The sequence below is a fragment of the Poecilia reticulata genome, chromosome 11 (assembly GCF_904066995.2).
Source record: "Poecilia reticulata chromosome 11, P_reticulata-male-v2, whole genome shotgun sequence".
Lineage (NCBI taxonomy): Eukaryota > Metazoa > Chordata > Actinopteri > Cyprinodontiformes > Poeciliidae > Poecilia > Poecilia reticulata.
The window spans coordinates 25,094,017-25,110,890 of NC_088840.1; the positions used below are offsets into that span (position 1 = coordinate 25,094,017).

The 16,874-nt window shown below is 36.4% G+C and overlaps 1 protein-coding gene across 6 annotated transcripts in view; it reads left to right on the forward strand.

Annotated features, from left to right (window-relative positions):
* LOC103472844 (uncharacterized) overlaps positions 1 to 16,874 on the forward strand; it is a 44,884-nt gene that overhangs the window by 17,923 nt on the left and 10,087 nt on the right. The window contains exons 2-4 of one of the 6 annotated variants that reach the window (XM_008422683.3): positions 1,023 to 1,060; positions 12,883 to 12,918; positions 16,542 to 16,647. In XM_008422683.3, the coding sequence (XP_008420905.1) occupies positions 1,023 to 1,060; positions 12,883 to 12,918; positions 16,542 to 16,647 (180 nt within the window). The remainder of the gene's footprint in view (positions 1 to 1,022; positions 1,061 to 12,882; positions 12,919 to 16,541; positions 16,648 to 16,874) is intronic. The other 5 variants (XM_008422685.3, XM_008422684.3, XM_008422686.3 and 2 more) reach the window with 5 other exon arrangements.

A 16,874-nucleotide genomic window follows, 5' to 3' on the forward strand; every position in this document is an offset into this window, starting at 1 on the left:
ATGTCTGTCTGTTTAACAACAGCATGGTTGTGGCTTTGCTAGTTCTCTCTCCACGTATTTGAGATTTACTGTTACGTTAGCTGGTCTCTCGAATACGCCTGTATTTATGAGTGTGTGCTTGCATAGTGGTTTGTCCTGTCTGTCTGTTTTACTGGGTGATGGACAGTCAGTCTTTCCTGAGTGTATCCTGCCTTTCTCCCAATAACTCCTGGAGACAGCCCCTCCTGCAACCCTGCTAGGACGAGCTGGTGCAGACAATTGATGGATGGATTTGGTTTGCTGTGTTTATGAGACAGTTTTATGTTTTTATGGCTAACTTCTCATTCTCATCTTCACGCTGTAATGTGGGTAACATGTTGAATATAATCTCATGGCAATCTTTGGGCTCTGCCATAATGGTTTTATAAGAGGACTCCTAAATTATTAAAGTGGTTTTTCATTACTTTTTGTGAGATCCTTGGGAATAGCTCATCATCCTCATATATTTCTTGATCAACTTTAACCTTCATGATTCGCGCTGGTTGTGCCCTCTGTGAGCTAAAGCTCAGCATGGATAATTAATCTAATTTTAGCCCGGTTTTGTGTGTGTGTGTGTGTGTGTGTGTGTGCGTGTGTGTGTGTGTGTGTGTGTGTGTGTGCGTGTGCGTGTGTGTGTGTGTGTGTGTGTGTGTGCGTGCGTGCGTGTGTGTGTGTGTGTGTGTGTGTGTGTGCGTGTGTGTGTGTGTGTGTGTGTGTGCCTAAGAGAGAAATACTGGACAATGTTGTCACTTTCCCTAGTGATGATGCCAGAGGGTACATTGGTTCAACACGCTGTTATCTTCCTCGCTGTCGTTATTTCTGCCTGGCCTCCCTCATCCGTTGCCATTGTGTCCAACTTACACAAAGTAATTCTGGGCTTATCTTGTCTGTTTTCTTGCATCTGTGTTTTCTACTCAGGACCTGACACCAGTATTGCTCCTGATAATGAATTATTCTTACATTCAATTTATTTTCTCTGTTTCTTTCTCTTTTTGTCTCTCCAGCAGCAGACGCAGTGCCGGTACGGAAAGATGGGGATCAGGTAAAATGCTTCTACCTTTACTTTCATTATCTCCGTTCTGCACAAATAAGTCTACATGAACATGCTTTTTTTTTTTTTTTTCAAAGCAGCTTTGACAAATTACAAAAGAGATGGTTGTTGGTGTATTCATCTGTGGGAAAGTTGTTTATTCTCTGCTAGGGGTGAAAGAGAAGCATTTTTATCCATCCACAACTGTATAATAATGTTACATTTAAGGTCCCTGCCTTGAAAAGGTTGCCTGTATTTAAGCTTTGAAAACACCAACAATACCAGCAAGAAAGAAAGAGTGAAGTGTGTGTTTATTTTCTACGTCTGTGTGTGTCATCCCTGAATCTTTTGTGCACCAGAGGGTTGAGGACAAAGCTTACCACAAGCCTGCAGTGATAAAAACACAAAACTCACCTGACACATTCATTGTCTGCCCAACCTTCTTTTATATCTGACATTTTACATGAATACAGCTCAGAGAACAAAATCATCCACTTCTGCTTAACCGTTGTGGTTACTAGAGATCTGCTTAGACAGAAAAAAAGAGCTATGACAATTTTTACACCTTTTTGTACTCATGCATTACCATCTCATTCCAACCTACTGATGTTTTGTAACCATAACAGACCATTTCATACTTTCCCATCACAAATCTGTGCATGTTATTTGATTGTAAAGATAGATAATCATAAAAAGTTATGTAAATAATTTTCTGATGATTTTCTTACTGCTCCTTCCTTCTATTTGTTTTGTTTCTGATTATTGTAAAATATAACTCATCAGAGAATCACTATGACTGATCTCCTTATGATCCTTACTGTAGATTATGAGCTAAATTTTGAATTTTAAATAACTTTAAAGTGAAATAAAACTCCCTAATCAATGGTGGAACTGACTCATTGTCACGTTCCGTTCCACTTTGCTAATAAGTATAAAAAAAACCCAGAGTGGGATTTGAACTGACAACCCACCAGTTACAGGATGAATCCCTCCTGAGCCGCTTTTGCCCCCTTACTCTTTGTTAGTTACCCTTTTCTAACCTGTTAACCCTATGGAAAATTCTGAAGGAATAATAACAGACACCCTATTAACCCTCTACAACAGCAGGATCTTAGAGTTAACCTGTTGGAGATGATGACATTCTGCATTATTTTAGGTCAGTGCACCCAAACATGAGTCTAACTTACAAGCAAAGCAGCCAACATGTTTTTTGCCCTATCAGTGAAATGTTCTCAGCAGGCTGAGCCAGTTTCCTGACCTCAATTCAAATGATTATTCATATAACTAGTGATGAATAGGCTGAAGGCAGAGCGGCCTGGAAGTGTGTCTGCTGTGTGAATCTGGCGCTGTCACTAGGGATGTCTGTAAGGCGCAGCACACTTCAGAAAGTCAGTAAAACATTAAATACATTGGAATGTCCTGGCATACGACAGGTTAAAGGCACATGCAGTAATACCACAGTGGCCCCATTTCAGTCTGTTGCATGAGTTTTCCCTTATTTCAATGTCAGTCTTCATATTGTTGATTTCCTAGGAAAGGAAACTCCAAAATATGATGAAATAGGAGAAATTCTGAAGATGACATTTATTACCTATGATTTTCTCCAGAAAGTTTTTTTTTTAGCTTGAAACCTTCTGCTGACGGCTCCTGCTGAGTCAGAGCATTTTTGTTTTTGGCTAGAGTTTGCATGTTATCGACTTTCTCCCCAAAGTGTGCCACCACGATTAATTAATGACTCCTAATTGGTAGAAGTGTGAATGATTGTCCGTCTGCACATGTGAGCAATGTGAGAAACTGGCAACTTATCTTGTCCCACTTGGTGTGAAGAAGGAAAAACTCAGAATGCCTCGTGAAAATGCAGAAAGTAAATATTTGTTATGAAGACTACTGACCAAAGATCAAAGTAACAGTTCCAACAAGTTTTACTGAAATACAAAGTTTTGCTGTGCAAAGATATGCTGTTTCTGTCCACACATTGTTTATTGTTTGATGATGATTTTTTTTTATTATCTGAAAGCCATTATGTTTTGGATGCAATGATTTCTTCTAGGACTCTGCTGCTCATGCATGTAGAATAAATCTTTGTTTTAGTTCAAATTTTTTCATCTTTTTTGGTTGAGGCATTGTTTTTATTGTACACTTTTTCCCTCTGGCTTTAGATGCTGTGAGGTTGGAGGCATTTTTGTTATCTTTTTCACTTGGGCAGCTGTTAAAGTACCCATTACAGCTAAGTGTTTTTTTTTTTTTTTAATCACCTCAATAGCTCAAATAATACCTGTACCAACTAATGCTGGATTTAAAAAGGAAGAAGTTCAAATCTTCTCTTTCATTGATCATAAAGAGCACGGATTATATCCCCAACTCCAACATTTCTATGGCAGGCTTTCTAACCACACGGCCAGAGAAAAATTTAAAGATAAGCATTAAAAGTAAACTAGATGGATCAGTTTAATTATTTTTGCAACAATAAAGTTTAAATGGGAAACTTGAGTGTGAAAAACTAAGGACACCTTTGCTACTTCTACAGGATTTAAGAGGAAAGTGGCAGCAAGAGGCTGCTAATCAGAGTATGTGATTACCGTACATGATCATCAGTAAGTGCTATGACCTTTATGAAAGAAAGAGTGTTGGTAGTTTGTCGGTCTAGACTAGAGCTGCATGTTACCACAATAGCAAGAAGCAATTCGGGAAAGGTAGAGTATTTAAGACAGCTGTCAGTCTTTGCTTTAATTTACGTTGGGCAACAAAGGACACTTCTTTAAGCTCTAGGGTGAACGTTCATTCTTTATAAAGCCTATTTCCAAAATATACTCTTTTTGGGCGTCACTCTCGAGCATCATCCATGTTTTTTTTCCAAAGCCTTACTTTATTTTACCCATCACTGAGCCACTGAGTCAGTGCTGTTCATGAAGGAGCTGCTTCGATTTGTCTGGGTGGCTGCCGTCATCGTCTTTGAGAAAAGAAAGAAAAACAGTTGCTTGATTAGATACACAGACAGAAGAAATCAGCTCCTACAGTTAGCCATAACAAACAGATAAATTAAAACTCACATCTAAAATGAAATATTTGGGATTTGAAAAAAATCTCAGATTTTGCTTATTGTGATTAGGCCTCTTGCAGTAAGCAATAAATTAATAAATCAGTTAATCGCACGATCAATCGTGTCAATAACTTCCATTCTGATGATTAATATTTTTTGAAGGGCAATTTTGAGACATTATATTCCATTGTTTTGATTTTGTGTGGTTTTATTTCCATTTATCGTTTTAAGTTGCTATGTTGTATATTTTGTTAAGTTTTGTTTTTACAAAAGTAAAATTTATTGGTCTTTTAACAGGATAAATTTGCATTGTCATGCCATTATTAAATGGTCTCAAAACAACCATACCATTTAACGCAATAAGTACGTGGACAACATATCGTTTGGCAACGTTTTTTATTGTGAGAGATCTAATTGTGATTTGCATTGATATCCTGAATGACAGATTTCTTTTTTGTGTTGAGCAACTTCTATGCTTCAATTAAAACTTTGCAGAAGTCCTCAGTGACTTGAAATAGTTTCAAATTCTTAATAGATTTGACCTATTTCTCTTATTTAATCTTGTTGTTTTCCTCTGGTGCCTCATTGAAATGAAACAGGCCTCATATTGTAATGTACCACAGACATTTACTGCAACAGTAATATAACTGTCCTGATGAAACACTGTTACAACTAAGCAGCTCACTATCAAATAGATAAAATGACCAAATGAAAGATTTTATGTCAGCATTTTATTTCTAATAAGATTAGTCGTTAAAGAGCCAAAATGTTTGCAGTGTTTACACTTTCTTAAATATTAAATTAAAGCATTAGAGCAGCATTAGGACTTAGCTTAAGACTGCTGAGTCACTGAATGTGTCTGAGTGAGGAAATGTGAAAAAAGGAGAAGACTAAGGGTGGATAGCACTTGCCTCACTCTGCAGACACCTGTATTAATCAAACCTGCGTGCTCTCCTGAGTGCATGACTGCGTTCTCGTGACTGGCTGTGCATGACTCGTTGAGAAGGTGTGTCTTTGTTGATAGCCTCTTACCAAAGCCACAGAGCTGCTCTCCCTTGGGCCCAGACTATTACTGGGCCATGTATCACTTCTCAGCTGTGCACTCTGGAGAGAGACGGAGGACTAGGAGGAGTAAGACACTGGGAGGGGAGCAAACAGAAACATGTATATCAGTGTTTTTCAAGAATGACTGCTGCTTTTTCTGACAAATTGCTTTCAGAGTAAGCGATTCAGCTCTAAAATGCATTCAGAGCTTTACAAGGGATTCAGACTCTGTGAACTTTTACAACTTTTGTTGCCTTACAACCACACATTTTTCTTAATTTTGGGGGATTTTTTAGGTAGACCAGCACAAAATCTGGCACTAAGCATAATTGTAAAGTGAAAAGAGAAAGATACATTCTTATACAGCTGCAAGTCTTTCTGAGTTTTTTTGCCATCCTCTTTGTACATGAAGACAGAAAGTCTTGTGCTTTCTCTTTGCAGAATGGCTCAAGCTCACTTGGGCTCTCAACAAGATTTAGGATTTTAACTGGGCTACAATTATTAATATGTTCATAGTGTGTAGTTTACATTTTTCTCCACACTTCACATTTTGCATGAAGATCAAAATGTTAAATCTTGATCTGGGCAGAGAACTTTGCACTGGATTTTATTTAGGGGTATCATATTGAAATTAATATACATGACACACTTTTTTAAATTGATACGTTAAGTATTTTATCTTTATTTTCATAATCACTTTGATTGTGAAAATATACAATATAGTATATAAATATACTGCTGGTTGTAAGATGACAAAATGTGACAGAAAAAGGTACAAATATGTATAAATATTTTTAAACTTCTGAAATGACCTTTGATCAATGACTGAATTCTGTCTCCTTCCTTCCATTTAAACCTCCTGAAATTAGAGAACCACTGAAACACTATACATGTTTAAATTGTTGCTTCACTGTTGGCATTCTAGTGGCTTCAGGAGCAGGAAAATAAAACCATTTGATCGAGGGCCATTTGTCTCGAGGACTGATCTGAAAGCGGCCTTCAAGTCGTTTACTTCCACAAACATTTCTCCCGTGTGTAATTTATAGAACTGCAGACAGAAAAAGGCCAGCAGGTGTTGTGGGGATTTGACAGAGTGAAACGGGGGCGATCAGAGACATAATTCAGACCCAGACAAGGCTGAGGATCAAGTGTGGGCAAACAAAACACTAGAGACTGACTGATAGCATAGATGTAGTGCAAACAGGCTCAAAGACATTATTATGTGAAAAATAGCAACATGATACAAATTGGAAACATAAAAAATAACGATTCAAGATCAACATCCTTACTGCCACCACTGACGTCGTGTGTGTGCTTCGTCAGTAAAATAAAAGGATTGACCACTTCATTTTCTCTTTTACCTTGAAATGGATCATATTTTACACAATCCTATATTGATGATTAACAAACATTTTCACACAGATGTCTGGTCTGGATGGCCAAGATATTTGCATCAGATACAGTTAAAAATCTGTTTATCACAATAATGAGATTTGCTAGCAAAAGCTTCACATATCTGCATCACCTGTGCGAGAGCCTGAGCTTAACTTTGTTTTTTTTATTTAGCTGGTCATGAGCTAAAGCATGATTATGTCCTACTGGAGTCACATTGGCTTTTAAATGCTTTGAGGAAACTTGGAAGGAAAGGCGTAGTATGAGTAAGATCAGATGGTGGTTCATGTGGTTCTACTGAAAATCCAATTAATTGTGAATGTTTATGACCAAGAATAAATTCACAATAAAATGACACAAAGGTGAGGAGGGACTTACTTTTTTTTTTTTTGATGTAGCTGTAGTCCATCAGAAAATTATAAGATCCTCTTCATCGGTTTAGTGTGTTTACATTTGTTTTAATTAGATCTAAAAGAAAATGTTTAATATTTAAAGTTTTTTAAATGCCCAGTATGCATGAGAAGACAGCTACCTAACATTGGCATCCCACTGGCAAATGGCAACCATCATGAGCTGCAAGAAAGTCAGAAACGACCAAATACTCAGAGCTGAACAGTAAGAACTCTCTCTGTGCCAACGACACCTGTGCCGGCATTTAGTCTACAGCAGGGGTGTCAAACTCATTTTCATTTTGGACCGCATCAAGATTATCAAGACCATATCAGTCTCCTTGGGCATAAATACCACAACATCCACATTGAATTTAACCATGCCATTCAGAGATGCACTGGTTGGTGTGCTTTGTCTTGCTTGCATAACCCAAGTGTGGGCACAAGGTCACAAGGCTGGACAGTCTCCTCTCAGATTTTCTGATAGAAAGCAGAATTCAGCCTTCACCATTTATAGAAAGTTGTCCAGGTCTTTTAACTGCAAAACAGCCTCACATCTTTCAAAAAGGTTGATTTGTTGTTTTATCCGTCTACAGAAAATTTTCCCAAAATACTTGGGTATCAGGAAGCTGTTTTTCTAAAGAATATTTTTCTGGGTATTCTAGTTTTCTTTTTTTTTTTTCTGGTCAGCAGTTTTTGCCCGATCTTATTGTTATTGTTGAATGATGGACATCATTCAACAATAACAGTAAGAGCACTGTCCTGCAGTGCTCTTACTGTGGTTAACCGGAGTCCCAAATGAACAGTGTAATGTCGTGATTGCATGGTGAGCTGAAATGTTACTGGGCAGCTGCAATGCTGCTGAATTTGAATGAAAGCAAGTTTTGCACACGGAGGCTTTTTCTTCCCCCTCATTGACTTAAGAAAAGACACTGTTAGCATTGCTGCAAAGTGGAGTTCAACTATTTGCTTGAGGGAGTCTGTGTGAAGAATGTACTTACACACATTTGCAAAGCAGTCATGACACAGGACTTACTCTAATAGCGTAACACTGTGTTGAGTCAGATGTCCTTGGTGTGGGTAAAGACTGTTGAATTCAGATATCTCCTTATGATTAGAAATCATGGTTGAAACCTCTCCCTCTCTCACAGATGCTTGTTAATTTCTTCAAAAACAGCACACTGACCTTGAACTGTGTTGGATTTGAATTATCAGAATAATTTCAAGGCTTATGGCTGCAGTTTTCTGCTCTGTAGCACTGAAAGGCAATAATTTATCATCAGACGTTAACAGGGTAATTGATTATTACCAAGGACACTTTGACTACTAGACCAACAGCAGAGATTTTAGGAATTCAAGGCTCATTCCGCTGCCTGTGGGATTTTTAATATTAAAGTCTAATATAAAGCAGACTTCCAGTGGGGATGTGATGACTCTAGTTCAGACAGAAGTTATTGGATGGATTGCCACGAAATGTGCTTCTGACATTTATGGATCTCAGACAATGAACTGCACTGACAGTTTTGATTGTTTGAGAGGACGACAGAATTGATAATTGATGAATTTCTGCCTGGTTTGTCTAACAGATCCTTTGGAAAAAGCATAGAAAACGTCTTTTAATTATTAAATAAATCAGTTTTTAACAGTGTATCTTTAATTTAATGCTACAGTGTAACACCGCCATAATAAAATATGACTTTAATGTTTACTGCACTATTATAAACTATTCCCCACATCTTTCTGAGATTCCATTAGTACACATGTGAATGTGAGGAACAAACCCCCACAGAGGCGACTTATGGCAGCTATTAGGCTTTGTTAAATCTCTTTTCATCTCAGGGGATGCTTTTATTTATTTATTTTATTTATTTATTTATTTATTTATTTCGAACAGACATTAAAACAGTCAAAAAAGAACAAGAAAACAAAATAGAATGAGACAAACTCAAAAAATAAAATATAAAACAAATCATTCTGCCCATGTGACATGCAATTCCACATTCTCTGTTCGAAAAGGAGCAGGTAGAAGATACATCTTATAATATCCTGCCCCCCTCATACTTGTCGATGTATTTATCAATTGACTTTCAGAACATCAACAAGAGACAACTTGTTTCCACTTTTCACTATGTTTAACTATGTGCAATTATTTTAAGTACTATCTATATAGTCATCTACACCATAAACCATCAAACATGTTATATAGCATATTTTGAAATGAGTTCTGCTTTAATCAATTTTTTAAACTGGTTTACATTTGTAATTTTTTTAATCTCATCATTCAATCCATTCCAAACATTTACTCCACACACAGATAAACAAAAACTCTTCCTGGTTGTTCTAATATGTTGTTTTTTAAAATACCCTTCACCTCTTAAATCATAACCACCCTCTCTGTCACCAAACATTTCCTGTATATTGTGTGGAAGTTTTTTATTTCGGACCTTAAACATGAATTGTGTAGTTTTAAATTTGACCAGGTCCCAGAATTTCAGTGTATTTGATTTGATAAATAGCTGGTTTGTGTGTTCCCAGTATCCCACTTTATGTAGTATACGGATTGATTTTTTTTGTAAGACGTGTAATGGCTGTAAATTTGTTTTGTATGTATTCCCCCAAACTTCCACACAATATGTTAACTGTGGTACGATGAGTGTGTTATATAGAATAAACAAAGATTTATAGTCCAGGACGAAACTAATTTTTCTTATAACAGCTACACTTTTGGCTATTTTAGATTTTACTAGGCTGATCTGTGGTTTCCAGTTGATTTTATCGTCTAACATGACACCCAAGAATTTTATTTCATGTACTTGTTCTAAATCAACACTTTCAATTGATATTTTAATTGGATTATTTTCCTGTTTTTTATTGTTTCCGAATATCATGAATTTAGTTTTATCTAAATTTACAGCTAGTTTATTATTTTTGAGCCAATACTGTAATTTTTCCATTTCTGCGTTGACCACTTCTGAAAGTTGTTGAATATTTTCTCCAGCACAGAAGATACTGGTGTCGTCTGCAAATATAATGTATTTTATAAGGTGTGATATGTTGACTATGTCATTTATGAACAAATTGAACAATTTGGGTCCCAAGACTGATCCCTGTGGAACTCCACAAGTTATATTTAGTATATCTGACCTCTGACCATCTAATTCTACAAACTGTTTCCTTTCTCCAATGTAGCTCCTAAGCCAATTTAATGCCACCCCTCTAATGCCATACCTTTCTAGTTTTTTTAACAGCATGTCATGGTTAATGGTATCAAAAGCTTTTTTGAGATCCAGAAATACAGCAATTGCTAATTTCTTTTTATCCATATTGTCTATAATTTCTTCTGTTAATGCCATCAGTGCCATTGAAGTTGATCTGTTTTCTCTAAAACCATATTGACAATCTGTCAAAATGTTTTGCTTTTCAATGAAATTATCTAACCTTTTTGTTAGAGATGGATTAATTCTTTTTCCTCATTGACTCACTTTGAAAAACAAACATCTCTGACATGAATTTTACATTGAAGCTCCACAGAAAGCAAAGGGAGCCAGCAGAAAGACAATTCATTCTGGGTTCCTCATTCCACTTGTCCTTGGATTCATTTTTGCCAAACATGCCCGGACTACGAATCCAGATGAAAATGTTAATCAGCGGAGCATGGCCTTAAAACAAGTTGAACCCAGTTTTACAGTTATGCATGTTGGATATCAGGAACTAGAGTGTCTTTGCCAAGCAGCTGCTGATGAAAATCTTAAGATTTACAGAAAGAAAATGTTTCTCAGCGGAGTTTAATCACTACAAGACAAAGTGGTCTCCAGAGGAAGGGGTCTAATCCAAAACTTTGACTTGAATTGGAGCTGAAGGGATTGCTTTGCAAAATAAAAACAACCAAAATTGAAATTTTCATATCACAAAGCTATCACATAAGCCGTGTTAGCACCTTTGACCTGAAACCATAAATAGTTTGACATAAAGTTAAGGATATTTTACGTTCTATTTGCAGCTTTGAATGGACAAAATCTGTTAGTGAACCGGCTGGAGAAGCTCCTCAGTGTAAAATAAAAGGATCAGAAGATTAAGACTAAGAGTATAAAAAATCACGTCAGTTTTTGCTGCTTCTGCTGAAATCCTCTAATCTTTAACGTTCACAGGTTAAGGTGTTAGTCCTCTGTGCTTGTGCTGAATGCAAAGTGTTGAAGTGATGAATATGCAGGACAGCTTGTGAATTTCTGCAAGTGTGTGTGTGTGTGTTGTTTTTTTTTTTTACTTTACATGTATTTGTGTGTAAATGTGGACAGAAAAGAAATGGTGCCCGTGTCGGGCCACACATCACATTTGCTGTTGCCCCTGGTGATGCAGTTACCAATCAGTGGTCTCCATTGGTTACCTAAACATTGTGGCCGGTGTGGAGAAAAAGAGAGATGGAGCAACATGGAAACACAGCACCTTACATCATTACGCATTTTTCTGGCACTCCTGCTATTCTGCAAGGTGCTTTTCCAATTAGGCTAAATACAAAATGCAATTTTCATAGAATTATATAATTTAAGCACCTATTCCTAGCCTTTTGCAGGCCATACCGCAACGTCTCAATTGGATTAAGGTCCAATCTTCATTTTGTTCTCATTCTTTTGCAGCTATTCAGTGGTGCACCTTTGCTGCACAACCTAAGTAAGCTTGAGCTTAAGGTCACAAGCCAATTACCAGCCTTTCTCCTTCAGGATTTTCTGGTTGACAGCAGAATTCATGATTCCATCAACTAAGCCCTGAAGCAGCAAAACAGGCATTGGCTATCGCTATCACTACAATAGTTTACTGCTGATATATTTTCCTTTTACGTTGAAATTCTGTTAGTTTTTAGAAACTGGACTCATATTTTCCAGAAAAGGTTCCTAGTTTGTTTTATCAATCCACAGGATAATTTCTCTAAAGTCTTCGTGGTCCCCAAAAATGTTTGTTATATTTTGGCTAATGTCCTTTTTATGTTTTTGATGAGAAGAGGTTTTTGCCTTGGAATTCCTCCATTGATGTCATTTTTGTCCGGTGTGTTTCTTATTGCTGAATAATGAACATTGGTTGAAAGGAGCTCTTTGTTGATTCAGATGCTGTCTTTGGTTCTTTACATTGAAGAGCCTTTGATTCACTTCTGGAGTAATTTTGTTACACTGTTCCATATTTTTTCCATTTGCAGATAATGGAGTTTCAATACATTTGAAATGGCTTTGTCAGCCATTGTAGGCTAATGGATGTTGATGACTTAACTTCTAATCAGTTTTTTATCAATATTATTTTTAGCTTGAGCTTACTTATTGGGCTCCATTAAATGACTTCATGCAGTTTCTATTTAGATGTTTTTTTTTTTTTTTATTCTACAGGCGTGGCAGTAATCACGCTTGTTCAACAAGTTTGCTAAACCAGTTAATTGATGGACTAATAAAGGGAGTGATTAGTTTTTTAAATATCTGACAATAATTGAACCAAAGATGTACATGACAATTGAAGGCTGGCCCATGTGTTTGGATCCAACAGACAAACTTTCACTTTAATTAATGAAAAGGTTTCGGCTAATACTGATCGAGAGGCGACAGAATAAACAGTTCATAATGTGGTGCATGATGTCATAAAATTAATCTGCATATTGCTTTATAATTTAAAACCCTGACATAATTTAAAAAACAATCCATATTCAAGGTTCTTCAATCATTATTCAAGCTTAGTATGTGAAAAATAGGTTATTTACATCAATGCATTTGTTGCAAAGCACAATAATAAAATGCCAATTTAATATTTTAAAAAGATACCTTCATATTCTACATAATAATAATCAGATCAGACTGCTGTAATTCTAGACAAAAAGTATTAGTAAAGTTCACTTTCCCTCTTTTAAAATCTTTGTCTTCCCTCCTTTGCTCATTGCACTTACGTTCTCCTTGTACTTTTCTCCTTCCTGTCCTTCATCCCCTCTTTCCTAGCATGGCCGTACCGAGTTTTCCTGGGAAGGAATCAATGTAAGTCTTCTAGTATAAATCTCCCCCCCCTCTTTCTTTTTTTAAATCTCCTGTCATTTTGCCCTCCACCTCTCACCAACTACCTGAGTTTGAGCTGTACGAACATAAGTCGACAGCCTGCTTGTTTATCCGTCCGCTCCTTCTTGCCACTCTTTCTCTCCGTCTTATCTCCCTTTGCCGCCACCCCTCTCTCTTATCCCCGTTTCTTTCGTTTTCCACCTGTAAATTCTCAGCCATCCAGCTCCTTTTTAAGTCCTCTACTAATCTACTATACTGCAAGCAATATATACTTCCCATATGTACAGAATCACAGATAACAGGCTGTAATAGGCTTATCTCATCCACAGCTGAGTCCCAGTTTCACTGAAAGCAGAGCAGGATAAAATGCACCTTTGAGTAATTGTTTATTACTGTCAGCAGAATTTATATCCACCTGTAAATTTGCTTTGTCTGAAAGCTACACGGAAGCAAAGCAAATGATATTTCAGTGATGTAACCAAACCTTGTCATGTTATTCTTGAAAACACATTTGACAAACATAAACCTGCAAAGCTATTAGTAAAAATAACATTTATATCATGAGGATATCAACAATTTGTAAAGTTTAGGACGAACAAGAAACCAGAATATGTTTGGGATGTTTAAACCATTTGATGCAAAATATTAAGATAGAGCACTTAAGATTTTTACAAAAAATATTTTACAAGTGAATTCTAAATATCAGCTGCTTGGCAAAGTGAAGAGAGGGAACAAAGCATACAAAATTAATACTTATAAATTATTTTTTATAATGTATTCATAAAAAGAAATGTCACCACAACAGTAACTCAGTCTAGTCAATGCCAAATGTTTTGAGCTGGATGTCGGATTATCCATGTAGTAAAGAGATGATGAAATGAGATGTTACATAACAATATGATATTTACAGTACATACGCTTTATCAAAAGATTTTTTCTTCCAAATGTCTGATATCAAATTCCCTCCGCCGCCAAAAAAGTAATTTTTTCAAATTCAGGAGTTTGCTTACATTTACTTAATATTTGCTAGATTTACCTTTTGATTTGTATGACTTGGGTCAAATGTTTTGGGTCATCTTAAAGCTTTCAATTGGACCAAGATCAGAGCTTTGTTATGGATGACCACTCCAGTTTGTAGCTAATTTAGTGGTATGCTTTGTGTCGTTGTCCACTTGAAGGGCACAGTCGAGATGAGCTTCTCTGTTGCCGCCTTTTCCCTTCAAATGTAAGGATGGTCTGTATAATCAAACATATTAACCTTAGAAATGGCAAAATGTTGTATTCTGTTCATTAGATTTGTGAAACAATTATTTATTCAGGCTCAATTTTTAAAGTTTCTCAGCTTAACATGTTACCAAACAGTTGGCAGTTCAGTCCTGCTGACCAGAACCAGGATTAATGGGAACTCTGGTAAATGGCCTGTGGTTGTATAGCAGTACGTTGGTGGTTAATAAAGCTTCAAGAGTAACACAAAAAGAATACTAAACTATGAATGAAAAGTACCAATGAATGCAGTGTCTGAAGTCTTGCAGTTAAGTAAGGAGATTAGATCAGAAGATAACGTCTTTTTTGGTCTGATTCTTCTTTTATTCAGTCGTCCTGCTGTAGATTTGCTGCTGTGTTGTGAAAGATCATGAGGCTGTCTCACTGTACAGATGTAAATCTCAGGCTACGTTAGTCAGTCAGGTGATGTAAAACATGTGATTGAAGAATATAGTAGTATACATATAAGTCAATGCTAGATTTAAAGACCACGGGGTTACAGGGTGACTGCCGAACAAACCCAATCATCAGTTCGTTTTCAGTCATTAACAACTGATTGAGAAAATGTTTATTGTAAATAAAAGACTTTCTTCTTGTGATATTTACAGATAAGCAAAAGTTGGCAATTTGTTTCATAGCCATTATCTTTTAATGTTTTGACAATAATATGAGTATTTCTTTTTTTAATTATGTAAGCAAAACGCTTATTGGGATTTTCTCTTCTGGAAACACCAGCTTAGTTACTGGAAAGCAATCAATGAACCAAAAAGCCTTTCTGGTTTGATGAACTGTTTCAGATGCTTTTCAGAAATCAGTATTGACTTTTTGTTAGTATGTTCATCCTCAAAGGTAGCGAAGTACCAAAATATGTGTTTTTATAGAAATGTTTAGAGAGAAAAAATGTCACCACTTTATGTTTAAAGATTACATCTTTTAGCAGCTAGGAAGAAAACAGTGACTTCAGCTTTCAGAAAGCGTGAATGAGATTAATCAATCTGCTGCAGACAGAACTGTAATCGTTTACTTCTTTAATTTCTGTTTTTTAGTAAGTTTAGCTACAGGAGGAATGCTTCATGTTTTATTAGTCTCATTGACTTTTCAATATTTTTATCAACAATCTCAACATTTTTCTTCCGAAACGACATTTTTATTTGAGTTAAGTAACATTCAGTTTCATAGGCAACTTAACAGGTTTTGTTTTATTCTGAAATTAACTTTTAGCTATGATGATGCAGTTGGTTTCAATATCTGGTTCTACCCTGAAGACGATCTATGGAAAAACAAAATCTAATGATGAAAGATTTTATTAGTAAAGATGCAATGATCAGAATTTTGTGGTTAATCCTGGTCTAGTTTTGTATGTCATTAGTTTACCTGAAGAATTTTGCCAACATTTCCAAATCTAGTATGTGTCATGAAAGAGAAGGCTTGAAAACTCGAAGGGCAAAATAGAATAACTTTGCTGTGTTATCTTTGGCCTTCCTGTTATCTGGTTTAGATCCTGCTCTCTTTTCCTGTCAGACAAGCTGGTTGAAATAGAGAAAGTTCTTGATAAGCTGTAGAAATTGTATATATTTTTTTCCTTTTAAAAATCTTCTTACTTCTCTGTGCATTTGCGAACTTTATTTTTAAATACCTCACTGAGAACTATACCTGATGAATGGCGGTACGGTGTATTTAATAATAATAAAAAAAAAATCATGAGATTTCTGAGTTTCCAAACATTCAGGTTTAAAACCAGCTGAATTCAATCACCAGCCATCGTTGCTGTGAATTTCTCAGTATCGTTCAAACATTTCCTGCTTAACTGTTATTTCCCTATTTAGCATCTTTTAACAACTACTACATATGCCACATCTTTAATATTATTCTGTGCAGAGAATCCTTCTTCAATTGGGGTTGATGCATTTTAAATACAAAGTGTGTTCAGTCAAACCTTTGCTGTATCACTTTTACATCGTCAGTGCTCCTTTAGCCATCATATGGTTTTCTTCTTAAATCAAAGATGCTAGTATTCCAGTTACAATGTGCTAAAATAATTAACCCTCCTTTCTTATTCTTTTCCCAGTAACCTCTCTCCTCTGTTATTTCATCTCCTTCAAACTGTTCTCTGAATCTTCAATCACCTGGTCTTTTCACCCCAATTTCTTTTTAAATCCTCTCTCTTATTCATCTTCCCTGTCTATTCTTATTCTGTCATTTTCCATGTCACATTGATTTTCCATCTCCTTATCTTATCACCGACATCTTTCACTACTCCTCATCCTTTATCCCCCATTTTCACATCTTTGCTCACTAACATTTGGATTCAACCATACTGTACTCCTCCCTTCTTTCTTTAGTTGTCTATGGAGGATACTACTTCTATTCTGCCTCGACTCAAGAGGAAGTCCGCCAACGCCTACGGGATTGGTGCCCTGGCTAAGTCCTCTCTGACAGGTGTGTCAGGTGTGTGTCTGTGCTAGTAGGTGGTAAAACAGCCCCCATGTTGCCTCCACATGCTCCACAGTGGGTCAAGGATGAAGTTGTTGTTGATTGATAAGGTCTGAGCTTTCATTTGTGTAAAAGATTATTCTTGTTTCTTGGTGTGTTACTCAAACGGTTATTGGTTTCTGCCGTTAAATAATCGCCTTACGATCGGATTTAACTGTAATAATCTGTCAACATCACTATGT